Here is a 21389-nt window from a genome sequence, read left to right on the forward strand (position 1 = left end):
TTAAACTCTTCATATGAAAAGATTTTGCTTAACGTAATTTTGCCAAGTAGAAGTTATACTTTTATCTAATTTTATAACCAAGTACATTTTGATAACTGAGGAGAGATATTGGAAAGGTATTTTAAGTACCTTGGAAAGTGTGTTTTAATGCCCAAAATATAAGCTGTTCCACTTCCTGGCAAATCTGGCAGATCACATATGATTTAATTCATTCTTAGTGGAAAATCCAGTTTACTGATAACATTTCTACCCCCTCCTTCAGTCTGACTGTAAAACAGAAAATAGATTTGCTTTGAGGATGTGAAGATGTGTTTTTTTGTTCCAAATACTGGTGGTTTTTTCAGTGCTTAGATATTTTCATAAATACAGACTGACTACTTTGGCTTATACTCTCCTAATAATAGTAATAATTATTATAATTTATGAGCATCTGTCTTGGATCACACATTGTACTACCTGCTTAAACTTGGTATTACAGGTGAATCCTTTAAGGAATTTTAATAATTTAGAACAAGTCTAACTTCCTCAGAACTTTGCTAAATAGGCGGGTTTCCTTGTGGGATAGTAGTAAGTACTATGGATTGAGATCTGATGTAAATAAAGTAAAAGGCCTTGGTTTAGGTGCTGACAGGAAGTCTTAGAGGAACTCCCTTTGAGAGCCCATCCTAACAAAAACAGGCTTCATTTTCTTGGCTGCTCTAATATGGTGTGCTTGTGAGTCATAATAGCAAGTGATTTAGTACATTCCAGTTGTTAACTTTGGGAGAATAAACTTTTAATTCCATCATTTATTAAACTAATTAGCTTCACAAATCAAGTTTTTTCTTTCTTTCATATACGTTCTAGCCACTAGAAATTTATATAACTGACAAAGCTTGTTCATGTGTCTTGTGGTGAAAACATAAAATTTATTAAGAATAACATTGTATCTTCTTATTGAAGTAAAACTTTTCCTTTTATTTTTCTTCTCACAGATGTTACCAGACCTAAAAGCAGACAACCAGAGGCTAAAGGATGAAAATGGGGCCTTGATTAGAGTTATAAGCAAACTTTCCAAATAAAAAGCAGCAAATAATGGAATTGCACATATTAGCAACCCAGTGGACCATAACTGACAGTCACTGGAAGCCTGGGAAGAATCCTTGGAGACTGTCATTTTTGGATATCCTGCCAAATGCCCTCTTATCTAGGAATTTTGTTTAATTTTCTGTTTTGTTTTTTTTTTCTTGTGTCAAGACCATTGTTTCATGTTAATGCAGCTGCTGAGAAGATTTTTTTTTTTAATGACTGAGAAAACTTGTTTACAGCTCCAGCATATAAGGAAAGTGTTCAAGGCCAGATATGCCTCAGATATTTAACCAGTAAGCCTTAGTTGTACATAAATACTTTTGTGTCAACAAAAACTTTCAGCTCTCACAGAAGACAGTTATTCAACATTTTTTGATGTGCCACAGTTTCCAGTTTTTCGATATTTAATTTTTTGCTTTACATCTAAGTTTGGGTTTGTATTTTTTTCCTTCTAACTCTTCATGTGGCAGACTCTTCTATGTTTTCACAGCTTTCTCATTTACAGAAAAGAACACTCATTCTTTGGATACCATTGTTATGTATTAGGATCATGCTGTTTTGTCTTCCACCTGAAACTGAACTGCTTGGTGGAACATTTGCTTTCACTGTTTGTGCAATATGCATTTATTTCTTATATGAATGCTTTAAAGTCAATTGAGATTAGATTCTTTTAAGTCCTGTTTTCTGCCTTCATTGGTCACTTCTTTGTTTCTGTTTTTTATTATTGTAGTATAAGATGTTAGATTCTGTAATCTTCACATCATTTTAGCAGGTACTGAGTAATGCTGTATATATAAATAAGTGTATTGTTTTGATTTTTAGACCACCACATGGCATGCTTGAGAATTTCCTTATTTCAAATGTCTGTTAATGCAAAGTAGGCTACTCCATAATAGTGTTAAAACAAAATTTGCTAACAATGTGATATAAAGATTTTAAAAGTAGCACATTATATGGAGCCCTATCTTTACAAAAGTTTTCTACTGTAAAGTGCTTTTACTTTTATTTTCAGTTTTCATTTGATAGTATTCAACCACAATTCAAGTTGCATAAGATAATTGCTTCACATTTCACATACCTATATTTATCTGAGTGCTGTCTAAAACTGTTGTGCTAGCCAAAGTAATGCTATGAAATCATTTGCAGACTTAACCCATGAGTTAATGTTAAATGCACTGTTTTTGCCATGTGAAGAGGCATTGACTTTGATACCACCATCATGTTCAGACCATTTTATACATTTCAGTGGCCTTTTTAAAAAAAAAAAGAAAGAAAGAAAAAGAAAAAAAAAACAGAACCAAGTACATAGTGAAGATGGCTTTTATTTGGACAAATAGCTTTTATATTTTCATCAAACCATGCAAAAAACTATTACATCTTTCTGGCACATAACTGTCTCCTTAACCACTGAACAGTTCAGCCATTTGAATAAATTGTACATCATAAAGCTTATAGTAGCTAATTGTATTATGGATTGTATTGTATACTATATTAAATGTGAATTTGTACCCCTTCATTTTAAAAGGTCATTGTGTTCTACTGCCTATTTTAGATTACTTTGGGGCTGGGATAGGGTGTTTTGGTAAGCAGGATTTTAAGTCCTCTTTCTCTTGATTGGTTTTATGAAGATATAAGGTTATGCTCTTACTACCAAGCTCAGGATTCTTGATTTTTAAAGGTACAAGGATAGTTATGGGAATTTTATTTTTGGTTATATTTGAACTGTATGAATGGTGGGTCTGAATATAGAGAATTTCCATGGTCTTATGTGGACGTAAAATATACAGATAATTGATCAGTTTGAGTGACTGCAACATGTTCTGGTTGCACAACAGTTAGGCATGCTAAGGATTATATTTGTGAAGTTTGGATGCCTGTGAAGAATGATTAAATACATGTTTCTAATATTTTAGTGTTTTGTATTTAGGTTATTTATTCTTTGTATCTAAAACTGAACAGCTACTGTGCTATATTGATTTTATTGGTAGTATTGAGCAGACCTTGTTTCTGCATGAAACTAGTTGCAAAACCCACTATTTTGGAAATAAAAATGTATTTTGACATATACAAATAAAATGAATAAAACTATTTTAAATGTGTGACCTTTTACTGAAGACATTTAAATTTGTTCTGAGATATTTAAATTCTGCATGGGTATTTTTTCACTAATTGCTTTACTTGGATTCCAATTTGAATAATTTCTGAAATTGTAATATTGTGATAATTTGCACAGCATTGTACATGCACATCTGTAAATGCAGTCTTAATTGCCATATTTATGCAATCTGTGTACCAATTTGGACAAATGTTTATATATTTTACATAAAGCTATCTGTATGCAGAATCTGAGAACTAGTTTTTTTATAATAAGTGGGTAAAAAATAATAACAGTGAGTCTGAAGATAGTAGATTTGTAGCACAAGATTTCATTTACATAAACATTTTGTGGTTTCTAAATTAAACATGTACTTTTTTCTTAGCTGCATACATGGGCTTGGGAATACATATAAAGATAATATAATATAAACTATTAGTTCATTCTTCAGCCTCAGTTTGTCCAAAGTTCAATCCCCCATCTACTGACACATCCATAACTATGTAACTATCATAGAAGGCACTTTCAGTTTGGTAACTTTGGTAGAGGATGTGTGGTAAGCCTATGTTTAACTAAATTCAACAAGAACTGAATTCTGTTAACTTTCTGTTTCCAGTACTTTACCCTACTCGTGTTCACAGAATGAAAGATACTGCTGCTGTTTGTCCTCCATAAAAGAATTTCACATGCCAGTAATTCAAAGCCAAATGAAAAGCAGCTATCGAACTGTGTTGGAGAGTATTCATATAAAAAGTAGATACTCACCAATCCATTAAGCTACTTTACTCTTTTGCTTAAAGGTTTATTATCACCTAGTCTTTCCTGGCTAATGTGAAACAGTCATGACTGTAAATGTCCACACTCACTGAGTCTGAGTCTGCTGTCGTAAGAAGCAAATAATCCAGAAGGCCAAATTCTCTCTAGCCTAGGACCATATATTTCCCACAGGACATAATAGCCTTGTGGTTTGTCCTTCACTTTGTTATGCTAAGCAGAATACAGAGCAGACCCCATTAACAATTATTAACTATCCATTAGTGAAAACCTTTGGCGGTGAAGATGAAGGCTGACTAATAAGCAATCTTCTCTGGTGTCCACATTGTACACGGTATGTGGGCTCTGTGAGTGTGCATGTACGACAGGTGTAATGTGCAGTCCAAAAAGGATTTGTTGGTAAAGAATAAAATTGTTTTTCCTATTTATCTCATAACTCTAACTAAATACATTTCTTGACTTTGATTTTGGAAAGGTTCTCTGGGGTTAAGTGCTGTACAAACAACAGATTGCTCTTTCTCTGAGGTAAGTGATACAGAGTGTCATATTTCTGTTCCTTGCCTTCAGAATGACCAGATGACAAAGTAATAAATTTAAAAACATAGGAGTCAGAAGTTTAAGATTCTATAATGTAACATTAATAATTCTCTAAATACCGTAATTTTATTACAAGTGTTTTAAAGTTTATTTTAAGTAAGCTTTTTTGAGCCAGCCTGTCACCACTTGTCATACTTGAATCCCAATAAATATACAGGTTACAAAAATTAACTAGATTTTCATTTTAAAAGGCTAATGAAAAAGAAGGGGGAAATGTTTAAGAATCATAAATATTAGTAGATTTTGTCCAGAATAATATACAGTTAATAGGGCCTGTACTTTGTGCTTTTCTGTCTGGGAGACTGGTAGCAGAGAAAAGAAGAAATTACCTTCTCCCTTTCCTCACATTCTGTTTTTCTTACAGGTCTGATTTGATACAAACCATTTCAGTTGGATATCTCATTTGATCTGTACAACAGGCTGCGTAAATAAAGTCTGTCTCCATTTTATAGGTGAGAAACCTGAGATGTACAGATTATTAACTGATTTAACATTCCAAACCTAATACAAAGCAGAGCTCTTACCCAAACTTGATTGTAGTTATCATCGTTTTTCCCATCTTTTAATCCAGGACTTTTTCTGCTATTACCAGTTTAGTTTGATTTTTTATTTGCATGAAATTGCAGAAGTTACCTGCGAGCCTATTTCATATGTCTCGGCTTAAAATAAGGACAGCATTTCTTGATTTTTTTTTTTTTTTTGCATTTTTTAATTCTACATCCTCATCCCCACACTCACTAAATTTCTCATCTCCTTAGAACCTGTTATTACTAAACCATTCTACCCTATAATGGGATTTTTTTTTGTAGATGAATGCTTTAATGTTCAAGCAGCTAGTTGATGCCCTGATGCAAATTCTAACTGTATCTGGTAGACCATCAAGTTTTTAAAGATATTTTCACATAACCACATGCGAAAGAACTCCATTCTTAAAAAATAGACATTTTTAGTTGGTGATTGGAGCTTAATTCCCAACTTTTTTATTCCCAAGTAAGATAGGCAATATTAATAGTGCTATGGTTTTAGCAGCATATTTTGCTCCCCAGTGAAAATCTGTGGGATGTCAATATATAACATGAAAATTGTATTTACATTAACCCAGATATGACCTCACCCCAAAGGAAAGTACTCAAAATAAGCCTAAGACAGTAGCATGACAACAGCATGATTTTCTTACTTGTTACTTATTCTATGTTTTTAAACACTTGACAAGAAAATAGTTTTGAATTCATTCAGATCTCCATGTAAACCTTCGTGTCACCACTTTATGACTGTGTGGCACTGGCCAAATTAACCATCCGGGGTCAATTTCTTCAGGTTAATGATGTATCTGTATAAAGTGTGTTGAATACTTGTAGAGTTCAGTAGATAGATGCTCAAAATTGCAATTATTATTACTTTGAAGAAATTACAATTTGTGACTTTCTGAAAGTACTAATTTACTTGGGGATGTAATTTATTTTTGTTAAGATTGTTTGATAATGTCAGCATATTTCCAGAAAAGTTTGTAACATTTTTTTTAAGATCTATCCATTGGGCGCCTGGGTGGCTCAGTGGGTTAAGCTGCTGCCTTCGGCTCAGGTCATGATCTCAGGGTCCTGGGATCAAGTCCCGCATCGGGCTCTCTGCTCGGCGGGGAGCCTGCTTCCCTTCCTCTCTCTCTGCCTGCCTCTCTGCCTACTTGTGATCTCTGTCTGTCAAATAAATAAATAAAATCTTTAAAAAAAAAAATCTATCCATTTATTTTAGAGAGAGTGGGGGGAGGGGCAGAGAGAGGGAGAGAACCTCAAGCCAACTCCCTGCTGAGCCCAGAGCCCCACATGGGACTCAATTTTATGACCCTGAGATTATGGCCCAGAGAAAATTGTAGTATTTAAAATTTTAATTGTTTCTTCTTAGAATATATTAAAATAAAATTTTGGAACAATTTACCCAGTTACCATAAACAGCTGATTTTTTACTCTAGGGTCAATAAGAAAGATATGTAAGAGGTGGATTTCAGAGGACTTCTTTCGACCATTGCAAAGAAGGAAAAGGTACACCTCTCTAACCATGCCACATATGTGCCAACAGATTCCATGGACACTGGCTCTAGTGGTGTAAATCTAATCCATTATGGATCGCAGTTGCTGTTAGCAAAGCAGGAGGTATGGGGGAAAGTGACAGAATTTATATATATGACATGAAAATTTATTTGCCATAGAAGAGGCAGGTGGTAACTATGGGCTAATAAATGTTTTAATACTTGTAAGAATTGCTAACTGAACATAATAAAAAATTAATTTAAAAAAAACTACTCAATATTTGTTTTCCTTAAGATTTATAGTTGTTGGAATGTCAGGATCATCGCTAATTTTGGATTCTTTTAAAGTTTGCATAGTGCTTCTCATAAGATATCCTGTGGTCACCTCGGTTGTTTATTAACCTTCAGATCAGACTAACCTTGTTACATAATGATGTTCTGCATAAGAGCTGTATTACTTTATCTATCCTTTGTCTGAAATTTATAGTCCTGTCTCTTATTCTTACTCAATACCAGACTATACATCTGTCTAGTACTTGCTTTACTGTAATCAGCAGTAGAAAAACCAGAGGGAAGGCAGCTAAATTTTACTGTTTTCTGTGTACCACACACTGTACTCATCTTGGTTTTGTGGTTCAAAAAAAATTTAAGCTGTTTTTTTTATTTTGCTCTAATGTGAACCCCTTGAAAGAACAGGGTCTTTTTCATTTTTGTCTCGGCACTTAGCCTAGTGCCTTGCACATAGTCAGTGTTTGCTGTATGTTTTAAAAAAGGAATGAGTAGGGCGCCTGGATGGCTCAGTGGTTAAGCCTCTGCCTTCGGCTCAGGTCATGATCTCAGGGTCCTGGGATCGAGGCCCGCATCGGGCTCTCTGCTCAGTGGGGAGCCTGCTTCCCCACTCTGCCTGCCTCTCTGCCTACCTGTGACCGCTCTCTAAATAAATAAATAAATAAATAAAATCTTTTAAAAAAAAATAGGAACAAGTAAACCCAAATAATTAAATTCTGATATACACACTTTGTGGAAGAAGAAATCTCAGCTGACTTCTAGATTTAAGTTTTTTTAAGCTACTAAATATCAACATTCTGATTCCTGCAGACTTTCAGTCATTCAACAAGTTCTTGTTAGCACTTACATGCCAGCCATTGCCCTATGTGGTGGGCACCCACTTAGAAGCAAAGCAGGCAACAACAAAATCCTTGCCTTTGGAGGTTACATTCAAATAGTGGGAAGATTGAAAATAGGCAAATGCACTGTGATAGAAGATAAGAGCTATGGAAAAACAAAACAAAACAGGATAAGAGTTTCCGGGGATGAAGGAGCAGAGAGCTGCTTAGAGAAGGCTTCACTGAGAAGATATTTGAGGGGCACCTGGCTGGCTCATTCGGTAGAATATATGATTCTTGGTCTCAGGGTTGTAAGTTCCAGCCCCACCTTGGGTATATTTTTTAAAAAATAAAATCTTACACAACAAAAATAGGATAGCATTTGAGCCAAAACTGGAAGAAGGAGAGGAGGAAAGTAACCACCAGTATCTGGGAGAAGAGTGTTTTCACAGGGAGCAAGGAAAGCAAAGACCCTGAGATGCAGATGTTCTCAAATGTCTGACTTACAGACTAGTGTTCCAGCCAGGTGAGCAAGAGGAGGAGGAGAGATCAGAGAGGCAACCAAGAGCTAGATGAGGGACTTCATTTAGAGATGTACTGGCTCTGTACTGTACACTAGCCTTGCTCCTGAGTGATAGACTTGCTTCAACAAACTTACTACTTTATTTATGCTCTTTTCCTAACAATAATTTGTCGCTCTTTATAATACAAGCCTGTATACTATTTTTTATTTTAAAAATTAGATAATAAATTTTGAATTCGAATAATTATACTAGAAAACTTAGACTTAGGTCTCCTAAGGGGAAACTTAAGTAAATGTAAGATATTTGCTAAGACTCCTGGCAGCGAAGTTGGAAATGGAAAAACATTATTATAAATGTCAATACTATATAAAAGAAGCACATCAGTTCTTTGGGCAAAATTAATATTTTAGGTCAGTTCTCAAAAGAATTTTTCTCATCGGTTTTACCATTGGTCTGTATACCTATTGCATTGTCCTCATTTGTGGGGTTTGTTCATTTGTTTTTTGGTGGTAGTATTTCTTTCTCTTCAGGTGGTCAGTTCTCATTTCTGCTTTCGATACCAAAATCTAGATTGTAAGATGTGATTCTATAATTGCTAAAATGTTCCCAAAAGAATAAGATTACTTTAATTCCAGTGTGTAGTATCCACCATCTTTCTTGTCCTGGGACTATCCCAGGAATGGTTAGCTTAATCATTCTTCCACAACAGTGTTTCTCAAATAAGAGTCACTTGGTGAGCTTGTTCAGACCCAGCTTGAGCCCCATTCCTGCTTCTGATTCAGTCTTTAGAGTCTTGAGTGGGACCAGTGAATTTGCATTTCTATCAAGTTAACCAGGTGATACTGATACTGCTGGTTGAGGGACTGTATTTGGAGATGGATGGCATTACATACATGGACAATATCATTTGTCCATCTCCTGAATGAAAGTAGACAATTCGAACGTAAAGTCCCTTGTGAGAAACCAAAATGTAGGTATACTATATTAATAGTTAAAAAGAGATTATAGAGATACTAAACCTTGAGTAACACCAGTGGTAGTTTAAGAGATCATATGTCCAATCATAACACATACCTGGGCTGAGGAAAAGGACACATGCAAACAAATGACATACAGTTTGCCAAGATATCAAAACAGGGGCGCCTGGGTGGCTCAGTGGGTTATAGGCTCTGGCTTCAGCTCAGGTCATGATCCCAGGGTCCTGGGATTGAGCCCCATATTGGGCTCTCTGCTCCGCGGGGAGCCTGCTTCCCCCTCTCTCTGCCTGCCTCTCTGCCTATTTGTGATCTCTCTCTGTCAAATAAAATCTTAAAAAAAAAAAATCAAAACCGAAAAGGTTTTTTTTTTTTTTTTTTTTTTTCATGAGAAAAGCAACTTGACAACAGTCCCATACATTTGGTCAGGAAAAGGGTAACCAATGCCCTTACATTTTCTCCACTTGCTAGAGAGATAAAAAGCCTAAAACTCCAGGTTGGGGTTGGGGGGGGGGTGGCAAATGTCTTAAAAATCTAGCTTTCTTGCAAGCTTAAATCAGGAAAGCTAACACAACTACCTCCTTACCTTAAAAGCCCAAGCTAGGGATGCCTGGGTGGCTCAGTTGATAAGCATCTGTCTTCTGCTCAGGTCATGATCCCAGAGCCTGGGATGGAGGACCCTGCTCAGCAGGAAGCCTGCTTCTTCCTCTCTGCTCCCCCTGCTTGTATTCCCTCTCTTGCTGTGTCTCTCTCTGTCAAATAAATAAAATCTTTAAAAAATAAAAAAATAAAGCCCAAGCTACCTGCGTTACATGAAGTGCCTCATTAGCACTGCTCAGCATGCTGTAGGACTCTACTATGTCTAAACATGCATCCATTTTTTCCTGCATGGCCTAAGTGGCTAGCTTTATAGGAATAGATGTGCAAATCTCTATCAGAGTTTAAATTGTCATCCTGAGACCCAACAGTGTCAGCATCAACTGGGAAGTTACGAGACATGCAAATTCTTGGGCCCCACCGCAGACCCAATGAATCAGAACCTGAAGATGAGACCCAACAGTTTTCAACAAACCCTCCGAGAGATGATGATGCAGCATGCTCCCAGCACAGTTTAAAAACTTCAGACCAGTAGTTCTCAGAATTTGAGAACTACTGGTCTGAAGTTTTTAAATCCAGATAACCTGGACTGAAATTGAGTTAAATGTTTTTTTAAAAATTTCTCTTTAGACTTCATTGGTGGAAATTTAAAAGAATGATCACGAGAGAATAAGGATTCTCTAGCTGTGCTGAGAGCATGCTGCAGGTTTCACTCCCTCAATCTGAAAAATACTGGGAAACATCTTACTCTTGAAACTGGATCGGAAAGGGTCATAATCAGATGAATTAATCTGAAGTGGAGCAGATCCACCTCAAAGGAAGAAAGCATTCCCTGTAGTGGACGCCTTCAAAAGGAACCCAACAAGAAATTTTTGTTTGGGGAACTAAATGGCTGTACTGTAAAATGAATTTATTCAGTGTTTATAAAGTTACAAGTACAGCCCCCGTCTACCTCAAGGTGAGGTACAGAATCACTAAGAAAAACCACACCCCTGAGATCAGAAATCCAAAGTCTAAGGTTGAAACTGAGAACCCTCCTCTGGCCTCCTCTCCATTCTCCCTAGCCTCCCGGCAACCACCAAATAAGTACCAAGTAACAACAAGTCTACTGTTGGGGAAGAGACAAGAACATGGAGAGACCCTCTCTGAAGCACAAACTCAAAGAGAAGACTTAAAGGAGAAGCAGAACAATGAGAAAACCAATTCCCACCCGAATCACAAGGAAAATCCAGTACAATTTAAAACATGGGACATGGAAAGTAAACATAGCAGTAACAAGACAAACCCAGCTCAGTTCCAGTGGCATTGACTCAGCCCTCCATAGGCCTGGCAAAGAAGGAGTGTCACTTCCAATAAATACTATTTGCCTCAGTATCTACTGTTCTGTACATTATGTGCAGCAAGCAAGTACAAAAAATGAAATATAAACTTAAAACCCCATCAAGAGACAAAGCAATCAGGAGAACCACACTTAGCTATGACATGGATGGAATGACCAGATAGGAAATCTAGAATAATTATGATTAATATGTTAACCTAAAGCAGAAAAGGTAGGGAACATGAATAAACAGAGAAGGAAATTCAGCAGAGATATAGAAGCTATAGAAGAGTCAAATGGGAAAGGGCAGTCCATGGTGATGAGGTCCTGAACTCACTTCCTCCCAGAGATGTAGCAAATCGATAGCTACATCCGGAACAATTCCCTCTGAAAAGGGCCTGAAAAGTAGCACTCCAGAACAAAAGATTAAAGGGCCACATTGAGACTAGTAGGAGAGGCAAAGACATGGTCTCACCAAAAAGCCCATCCCAGTACAGCGACCCAAAATCAGGAGGGGTTTGATGAAGGCTGAGCTTCTCCCTGAGGACTGAGGATTCATGCCCTACAGCAAGCACCCCAACCTTTGGGACCTTCATCATAAAGTTGAGCACCCCACACAGGGGATACTTGGGGTCTTTTTTGTGGTTCCATTAGCCAAACCAGTGTTGAGAAAGAAAGAAAGACAAAGCTGGAGGCATCGTACAGTCTGGTTTCAAATTATATCACAAAGTGTAGTAATCAAAACAATATGGCACTGACATAAAGCCAGACACATAGATCAAAAGAAGAGAATGGAAACCCCAGAAATAAGCCCATACACATACAGTCAATTAGTTTATGAGAAAGAAGGATATATAATACAAGAAGAACAGTCTCCAAATTACATGGGAAAACTGAACAGCCATATGCAAATGAATGAAACTGGACCACTATCTTACACCATATACAAAAAATAACTCAAAATGTATTAAAGAGTTGAGTGCAAGACCTGAAACTGTAAAATTCCTAGAAGAAAACATAGGCAATAAACTCCTTTGCATCAATCTCAGCAATGATTTTTTTTGGATCTGATCCAAAAACAGGCAACAAAAGCCAAAATAAAGTAATGGGACTATATCAAGCTAAAAAGCTTCTGCATAGCAAAGGAAACCATCAACAAAATTAAAAGACAATGTACTGAATGTGAGAAAATATTTGCAAATCACGTATCCAACAAGGGGTTAATATCCAAAATATATAAATGCTAATATATAACTCAACACCAAAAAAATCCCCAAACTCCAATTTAAAAATGACCAAGCTGGGGCACCTGGGTGGCTCAGTTAAGCATCTGACTGTTGATCTCAGCTCAGGTCTTGATCTCAGGGTTGTGAGCTTAATCTCCATGTTGGGTGTAACGCCTACTTTAAAAAAAAGAAAAAATGAGCAGAGGACCTGAATAGACTTTCCTTCCCTCCCTCCCTCCCTCCCCCACTTCCTCCCACCCTTTCTCCTTCCTATCTTTTTCTTTTTTTTTCTTTCCTTTTCTCTTCTCTTCTCTCTTCTCTTTTCTTTTCTTCCCTTTTCTTTTCTTCCCTTCCCTTTTCTTTTCTCTTTTTTTCTTTTCTCTCCCCCCCCTTTTTTTTCCTTTTCTTTTCTTTCTTCAAGTGCTACACCAATGTGGGGCTTAGACTCAGGACCCTGAGGTCAAGAGTTGCATGCTCTAGCAATTGAGCCAACCAGGTGCTCCTGAATAGACATTTTTCTACGGAAGACATACAGATGGCCAACAGATGCATGAAAAGATGCTCAACATCACTAACTATCAAGGAAATACAAATCAAAATCACAATGAGATACCATCTCACACATGTTAGAATGGCTAGTATTAAAAAAAAAAGTGGTAATAAGGATGTGGAGAAAAGGGGACCTTTGTGCACAGTTGGTGGGAATCTAAGTGGTACAGCCAGTATGGAAAACAGCATGAAGTTTCCTCCAAAATTTTTAAATATAACTATCATATAATTCAGCAATTCCACTACTAGGTAATTTATCCAAAGAAAACAAAAACACTGATTCAAAAAGATATATGTGCCCCTATGTTTATTTCAGCATCATTTAGAACAGCCAAGATATGGAAACAACCTAAGTTTCCATTGATGAATAAGTGGATAAAGATGTCATTCATATATATAATATATACAATGGAATACTGCTTGGCCATGAAGAAGAATAAAAGCTTGCCATTTACAACATGGATGGACCTTGAGGGAATTATGCTAAGTGATAAGTCAGAAAAATACAAATACCACTTATATGTGGAATCTAAAAAATAAAACTCAAAGATAACAGAAAATAGAACTGTGGCTGCTAGAGGGGAGGGGATTTGGGAGGCAGGCAAAATGGGAGAAGAGGGTCAAGAGATACAAACTTTCAATTATAAAATAAGGAGGATATAATGCACAGCCTACTGGCTATGGTCAATAATATTGTAGGGCATACTTGAAAGTTGCCAAGTGAGTAAATCCTAAAATTATCCTACGTGGAAAAAAAACTTAATAACTGTATGGTGATGAATGATAAATTTACTGTAATGATCATTTCAACAGAGTATACAAATATCAAATCATTATGTTGTATACCGGAAATAATATAATGTTATATGTCAAGTATACTTCAGTTAAAAAAAGAAATTTAAAGAAAGAACATTGAGGTGCCTGGCTGGCTCAGTTGTTAGAGAATGCGACTCTTGATCTTGGGGTCGTGATTTCAAGCCCCACATTGGCCATAGAGTATAATTTTAAAAAATAATAAAAATAACCGGCAAAAAGAAAAGAAAAAAAAAAAGCTCGCATAGAAATGATGGAATGAAAAACTACGGTAACAGGAAGACTGCCTAGTGACTGATGTGAAGACACATCAGTAATTTGACACAGCTAAAGAAAGATTGAATTGAAGATAGGTAGAAAGAAGTTATCCAAACTGAAGCTCAAAAAGAAAAAAAGAGAGAAAAAAAAAGCTGTCCCACCAAAGCTATGGGACAATATCGTATAGTCTATTGTATGTGTCATTTGAATCCCAGGAGGAAAAGAGAGATGAATGGGACAGAAGAAATGTTTGAAGAAATAATGGTCAAGAAATCTTCAAAATTAATGAAACATATCAAAACATAGTTGCCAAAAGCTCCGAGAATGGTAAGGAATTTTTTTTTTAACCTAGATACACTACATTCAAACTGCTAAAAACCAAAGACAAAGAGAAAATCTCATAAGCAAACAATGGGGAAAAATAAGTTGTCTATACACGGAACAAAGATGAGACGAACGCAGTTTTCTTCCGTTTTATATAAAGTGCAATAATACTAACTTGTAGCAGACCGTCATCAGTTAGGGATGGATATTGCAGTTCCTGGAGTAGCGTTTCTCAAATGGGGCTCATCTCTGCAAGATGTTACTAAGTGTTTTGTTAGAGATCATGGTTTAATGAACTGCCTGAAACGAGTGAAGGCCAAGAGTGTTCAATGTTGGTCTCAGCATTGGCATGCCCAACAACAGTGGAGTGACCTCTTTCAAGTGCTAAAATTAGAGAGAATTGATGGATCTAAATTCCATGCCCAATAACAAAACCACGTTTGAAAAATAAAGAGGGGCTCCTGGGTGACTTAAGTCAGTTAATTGTCTGCCTTCGGCTCAGGTCATGGTCTCAGGGTCCTGGGATCGAGCCCTGCATCAGGCTCTCTGCTCAGCAGGGAGCGTGCTTCTCCTTCTCCCTCTTGCTCCCATTCTCGCTCTCTCTTAAATAAGTAAAATCTTTAAAAAAAAAAAAAAAAAAGAAGAAAACTGCTTTTTCAGAAAAAAAAATTGGAAAAATTCAATAGATCTACACTACTAAAAAAAAAAGTTGAAGTTCTTGAGGCAGAAAGAATAGGATATCAGAGAGTAGTTTGATCTCCACAAATAAATGAAGAGTGAACGAAGCCCTTAAAAATGTACATAAATATAAAGAACACTGTACTTCTATTTGCTCTTAAAATAATTGATGGCCTAACCAAAAATAAGGACATATATTGAGGGTTTTTAACATATGTAAAATAACACACCAATAACAATAGTACGAAAGACGGAAGCCTATTAATGTAAGATTCTTAGAGCATACGTATTAGATATTATGTGTTTTTAATATGTCCTCAGTTCTGGGTTTAACTTAAGTTGAAAAAGTTTAGTTAAGTTGAAAACTGTAGTAAATTGTTCTTTGTTTTCCTATGAATGACAGAATCTTCTTTTTTACAGAAATCTAAAACTTCTCTAGGGGCAGATAAGTAAATCTCATCTTTATGTACAATCAGCCTGCCACTTACAAATCCTCAAGCTAAGCAGAAGATAGAGAAAAGGACCTTCCTTGAGTCACACTTGCCTGGAAGAGGGGTCAAATACTCTTCACTTTTGTTCTGCAGTTCTTCCACATGGCTTCACAAAACCGGACACTGGGTGATAGCCCTCCTCTCTCTCAAACCCAAGCAGCAGAGGAAACATTTCAAAATTCCCCTTTGCAATATTTCCCCCAAAATTCCATTTCCTTCAAAATCCAAGCAGCTTGTCATTTGAAATCAAAACCTGTCCTATGATTCTTGCAGAGATTTTTTTTTCAACAGGTTCATAGGATTAGAAAAAAAAATTGTTTGCTAAGGGGGCTCATTTCCATAACTGCTTCATTTCAAAGTCCTGAGCAAACTCTAGTCCTCTCTTTTCCTGAAAGTACTTGTAAGTCTCTTTTAACCTCAAATACCCTATTGAGAACTCTTCCTCTGCTAAGCCCCTAGGTTTCTGTATGTAGCATGGGATGTATGTGCTCTTTTTTCCACGTTTTGAAACAGTTTCAAAAAAACATTCTTAAGTAAATTAGTCTTTAATAAAGGTAACCATTTTTTGTAGCATCTTTCCAAATTTCCAAATTTCAACTCTTAAGAGTTTTGGGGGTTTTTTAAAAAAATTTTATTTATTTATTTACAGACAGATCACAAATAGACAGAGAGGCAGGCAGAGAGAGGAGGAGGAAGCAGGCTCCATGCTGAGCAGAGAGCCTGATGTGGGGCTCGATCCCAGGACCCTGGGATCATGACCTGAGCTGAAGGCAGAGGCTTTAACCCACTGAGCCACCCACGCGCCCCTCTTAAGAGTTTTTAACACAAACATCTTTACGTAAAGAAAACAGTAGGGGCGCCTGGGTGGCTCAGTGGGTTAAGCCTCTGCCTTCGGCTCAGGTCGTGATCTCAGGGTCTTGGGATCGAGCCCCGCATCCGGCTCTCTGCTTGGCGGGGAGCCTGCTTCCCCTGCCCCCTCTCTGCCTGCCTCTCTGCCTACTTGTGATCTCTCTCTCTCTGTGTCAAATAAATAAAATCTTAGAAAAAAAACAAAAACAAACAAACAAAAAAACACCATACACTATATTGTGACATTAATACCCAGAGTCTTTTTTCTTAACAGGAGGCTGCAGCCAACCATTGATGAGCCATCATCAGCTCAGATGCCAACGCGAGTTCCTTTAAGATAGACCTTTTGTTTCCAGATATGAAGACAAACATTTAATACAACTTGGCTTTGCTTGTTTCAGGCAGTTCATCAAACCATGATCTCTAGCAAAACACTGAGCAACATTTTATAGGAAACTAGCTTCCACAGAGCCCCAGTTGAGAAACTCCCCCTCCAGGAATTGCAATATCCATCCTTAATTTATGATAGACTCCTACAAGTTAATATTATTTTTTTATATGTTTTATTTACTTATTTGACAGAGAGAGGGATCACAAGTAGGCAGAGAGGCAGGCGGAGGTGGGGGAGGGGAAGCAGGCTCCCTCCTGAGCAGAGAGCTAGATGCGATGCGGGGCTGGATCCCAGGAGCCTGGGATCATGACCTGAGCCAGAGGTAGAGGCTTTAACCCACTGAGCCACCCAGGTGCCCCTACAAGTTGATTTTATAACACTTCATATAAAATGGAAGAAACTCTCATTTGCCACCTTCTAGTCCTTGTGCTATCTACATTTGATATCTACTTATTTATAAATACAATACTATGTTGTAATTTTTACAATAATAATCAATTGTCCTGTATAAAAATTAAGAGGGGGAAAAAGTTGGTGTGGTCAGCAGAATGATGGCTCCCCCAAATATGTCATGTCCTAATGCCCAGAAGTTGTGAATAAGTTAGGTTACATGTCAAAGGGGAATTATGGTAGCAGATTAAATTATCGATGCTAAACAATTGACTTTAAGATAGGGGCATTATCTTGAATTATCCAACTAGGCCCAAAACAATTTGAAGGGTCCCTAAAATGGAGAAAGAAAAGGCAGAAGAAAACCAATAGAAATAGTAGCATGAAAAGGACTCAGAGTGGCATCGCTGGCTTTGAAGATGGGGCCACAAGTCCAGGAGGACAGCGGGCCTCTAGAAACTGGAAAAACAAGGAAATGGATTCTGCTCTGTAAGGCTCCAGAAGGAGCATAGCTAACCCCTTAATTTTAGCTCAGTGCAGCCCATTTCAGACCTCTGACCTTCCAAGTCGAAGACAGTAAATGTGTCTTATTTTTAGCCACATGTGGCAATTGGTTACAGTAGCAATCTAGAAGTGTTTTACACTTTTAAAGAAACCAATCTAGATAGTGTTTTGTATTTACTTTTTCAGGTGCTCTTAAATTCTTCCTGTAGATAGAAGTTGTCCTATCATGTCATTTACTTTTTTTTTTTTTAAATATATATTTTTTTTATTTGTTTGACAGACAGATCACAAGTAGGCAGAGAGGCAGGCAGAGAGAGAGAGAGGAGGAAGCAGGCTCCCTGCCGAGCAGGGAGCCCGACGTGGGGCTCGATCCCAGGACCCCGGGACCATGACCCGAGCTGAAGGTAGAGGCTTTAACCCACTGAGCCACCCAGGCACCCCATGTCATTTATTTTTAACTTAAGGAACATCTTTTATGTATTCCTTGTAATAGAGGCCTACTGGTGATGATTCTCTCAACTCTCTTTTATCTTTATGTTTTTATTGTCTTTAGTTACCTTTCATTATGGAGATGATTTTCTCTGGATATGGAATTCTAGTATGACTTATTTTTTCTTCCATTCAGCTCTTTGAAGTTGTCATACAATTGTCTTCTGGTCCCCATTGTTTCTCATAAGAGAAATATTTTTTCGTTTTCCCCTTATATGTATTTTTTTCCTTTGGTTGTTTTAAGATTTTTCTCTTTATTTTTGGTTTTCAGCAGTTTGGTAGTGTGTAAGTGTGATTTTCTTTGTGCTTTTGCTGCTAGGGCTTCACTGAAATTTTCAGAACTATAAGTTGATATTTCCACCAAATTTGGGAAATTTTCAGCTACTATTGTTTCAAATATTTCTTCTTCCCCATTGCATAATTTCTCTCTTCCCCTTTTGGTTTCCAACTGCATGCATGTTAGGCTGCTTGATATTGTCTAACAACTTACTAAGCTTTGTTCTATTTTCTTCATCTTTTTTCTCTTTATTCTTCAGATTGCATATTATTATTGATCTTCTTCAAATTTGCTTATACTTTTGCCATCTCCCTTCTGATATTAGACCCATCCAGAGAACATTTCATTTCAGATATTATACTTTCCAGTGCTAGAATTTCATTTTAGTTTTTTTTAAATAGTTTTCATTTTCTCCTAAAATTCCTCCATTTGGCTCACTCACTATGGTTATCTTTTCATAGAAGTCCTTGAAAATATTTATAATAACTGTTTTAAATTCCTTTAAAGTCATGGGTCACCTCAGGGTCTGTTTCTTTTGATACTTTTTTTCTCTTATCTTGGGTCATATTTTCTCGTGTCTTTACATGTTTCATTAAAGAAAGAAATTTTTAAAAAATCTTTTAGTAAGCTCTGCATCCAAACATGGGGTTGCGCTTACAAATCAAAGATCCTGAGTTGCGTGCCCCACCAGCTGAGCCAGCCAGGCCTCCCACGTGTTTAATATTTTTTATCCTAAACATTGTAGACAATACATGAATTTATCTTCCTCTGAAGGATTCTGATTTCCATTCTAGTGGGCAGCTAAGTTACTGATACCTTTATTGGCTGATGACTTTTAACTTGTCTAAGCTTACTTTTTCTATTTTTAGGATGGATCTGTGTCAATTTTATTCTTAGTTCTAGAGCAAATCTTTAGTCCCAGGAAATAGTCTTTATGCCAGAGGTGTAGCTCCTTTTGAGTTTTGATTAAGAGCTTGAGATGTTTACCAAGCCCCTCTGACTTGGTAGGACTATGCTCTGAATGTCTGTGTTCCCCCCAAATTCACATGTAATCCTAACACCAAGTGTTATGGTATTAGGAGGTGAGGTCTTTTAGAAGTGATTAGGTCATGAAGATCAAACAGTCATGAGTAGGATTAGTGCTTTTATAAGAGAGACCACACAGAGCTCCTTAGTCTCTTCCATCAGGGTGGATATGAGAAGCCTGGAAGAGGGCCCTCACCCCACCATGCTGACACCTCGATCTTGGACTTTGATCTTCGGAATGGTGAAAAATGATTTCTCTTGTTTATAAACTACTCAGCCTGTGATATTTTTGTTACAGTAGACCAAACGGGCTAACAGGATTATTCAAAGTCCCGACTCTGTCTCTTCTATCTTGGCAACAACAGAAATATCTGCTCTGTATTTTCTAGCTGTTCTTTTCCTGGGCTTTTTTGAGACCAGGTATAATCAACTCATCCAAAGGTTTAAAGGAAATTTGTACATAGATTTTGGGACTCCCATTTCGGTGAGTCTCATTTCCAGAATTTTCCGCCTCAATTTCCAGTTGTTCTGGCAGCCCCGAACTCTGTTCTCTGATACCTTCAGTTTAGTTCTAGCCACCCTCTAATGCACTCGATGGGGAAGGCCCTCAGAGGTAAATCTGCTTAAATATGCATCTCACCGAGTGTGGTTTCCTTTTTCCGGGGTTGAGTCCTCTATAGTGTAGGCCTGCCAACCTTTGTTTGCTTTCCAGCGATTTTTCATATTTTGTCCAGACTCCATGTCGTTACCTGTGGGAGGCTTAGTCCAACATAAGCTACTCTGCCATTACTGGAAGCAAAATCTCTGTATCATTTTAATAATTTAAAAACTAGCTTTTAGAAAGACTAGAACAGGGGCACCTCACTGGCTCAGTCAGTAGAGCATGTGACTCTTGATATCAGGATTGTAAGTTCAAGCCCCATGCTGGGTGTAGAGATTACTGAAAAAAAAAAAAAAAAAAAAAAAAAAAAAAGATTTTGCCTTGTTCTCTCCAACCCAGACACATGCACCTGCTGACCCCTGGTGGGTACACACTCACATGCACACTCTCATACCCACACACACACAGGAGCATATGCACAGATCATCCCACACCAAAGGCGTTGGCGGAGGGAGCAGGAACATGCTCCGTTGGCATTGCAACCCCCAACATTGCAATTCATTTATAGTCTGACCCCTAAACCCACACCTCTCAGTGCCCCCCCCCAAAAAAGTGCCTCCCCTCAAAAGGCACACACACACATAAAAATTAATTAGAAAACTAAATAGGCTAGAACAAGTGGACCAAACCATAGCATATTTCCTAGAGAATAGTTTTATAGGTAATATCCCCTATTCTCTGAATTTTCTGTAATGCAGTTTCTTTTTTTTTTTTTTAAGGACCTAAATGGTCTTTTTTTTTTTTTATTTAACATTTTATTTATTTATTTATTTGACAGAGAGAGAGATCACAAGTAGGCAGAGAGACAGAGAGGGGAGGGGAAGCAGGCTCCCTGCTGAGCAGAGAGCCCAATGTGGGACTCGATCCCAGGACTCTGGGATCATGACCTGAGCTGAAGGCAGAGGCTCAACCCGCTGAGCCACCCAGGCACCCTGTAATGCAGTTTCTTATAGTTAAGCATTTTTTAATGAATAGAATTTGTATGGAGAGGGCGAGGCATTCCAAATAGTAGGAAGGATGTAAATTAAAGTAAAAGGTGTGTTTATATGGAGAACATGAGTCATCTTAGGGTCAGCTGTTAGGTGAGAGCAGGATGGTTTTGTAAGGGTGGAAGAGTATAAAGAAATAAGGAAACTTTGCCACGTACAAAGGCTATTAGCCTCAATTCATTTCCAAATAGCTTGAGTTATAAACCTTCTGGATTCTTTTATGCAGTGGAAGAATAACTGAATCTGCCATAGAAAAACTTTTATTAAAAATTATTAGAAATTTTATTAAAAATTTTATTTAAAATTCCCAACTTAATATTACATTAAATAATGTACATATACTATATGTACTAATGTACATATACAACCAATATGTATGCATCTTGATATAGATCAGA

At 37.2% G+C, this 21389-nt stretch overlaps 1 protein-coding gene across 7 annotated transcripts in view; it reads left to right on the forward strand.

Annotated features, from left to right (window-relative positions):
- The window catches only part of LOC111141992 (protein phosphatase 1 regulatory subunit 12A), a 142943-nt gene extending 139787 nt beyond the window's left edge, over positions 1 to 3156 (forward strand). For 6 of the 7 annotated variants that reach the window (XM_022494905.1, XM_022494907.1, XM_022494909.1 and 3 more), the window contains one exon: positions 975 to 3156. In XM_022494905.1, the coding sequence (XP_022350613.1) occupies positions 975 to 1061 (87 nt within the window). In that variant the 3' untranslated portion in view covers positions 1062 to 3156. The remainder of the gene's footprint in view (positions 1 to 974) is intronic. The other variant, XM_022494908.1, reaches the window with a different exon arrangement.
- The last annotated feature ends 18233 nt before the right edge of the window (positions 3157 to 21389 follow it).

The sequence above is a fragment of the Enhydra lutris genome, unplaced genomic scaffold (assembly GCF_002288905.1).
Source record: "Enhydra lutris kenyoni isolate GAN:26980312 unplaced genomic scaffold, ASM228890v2 scaffoldscaffold7, whole genome shotgun sequence".
NCBI lineage: Eukaryota > Metazoa > Chordata > Mammalia > Carnivora > Mustelidae > Enhydra > Enhydra lutris.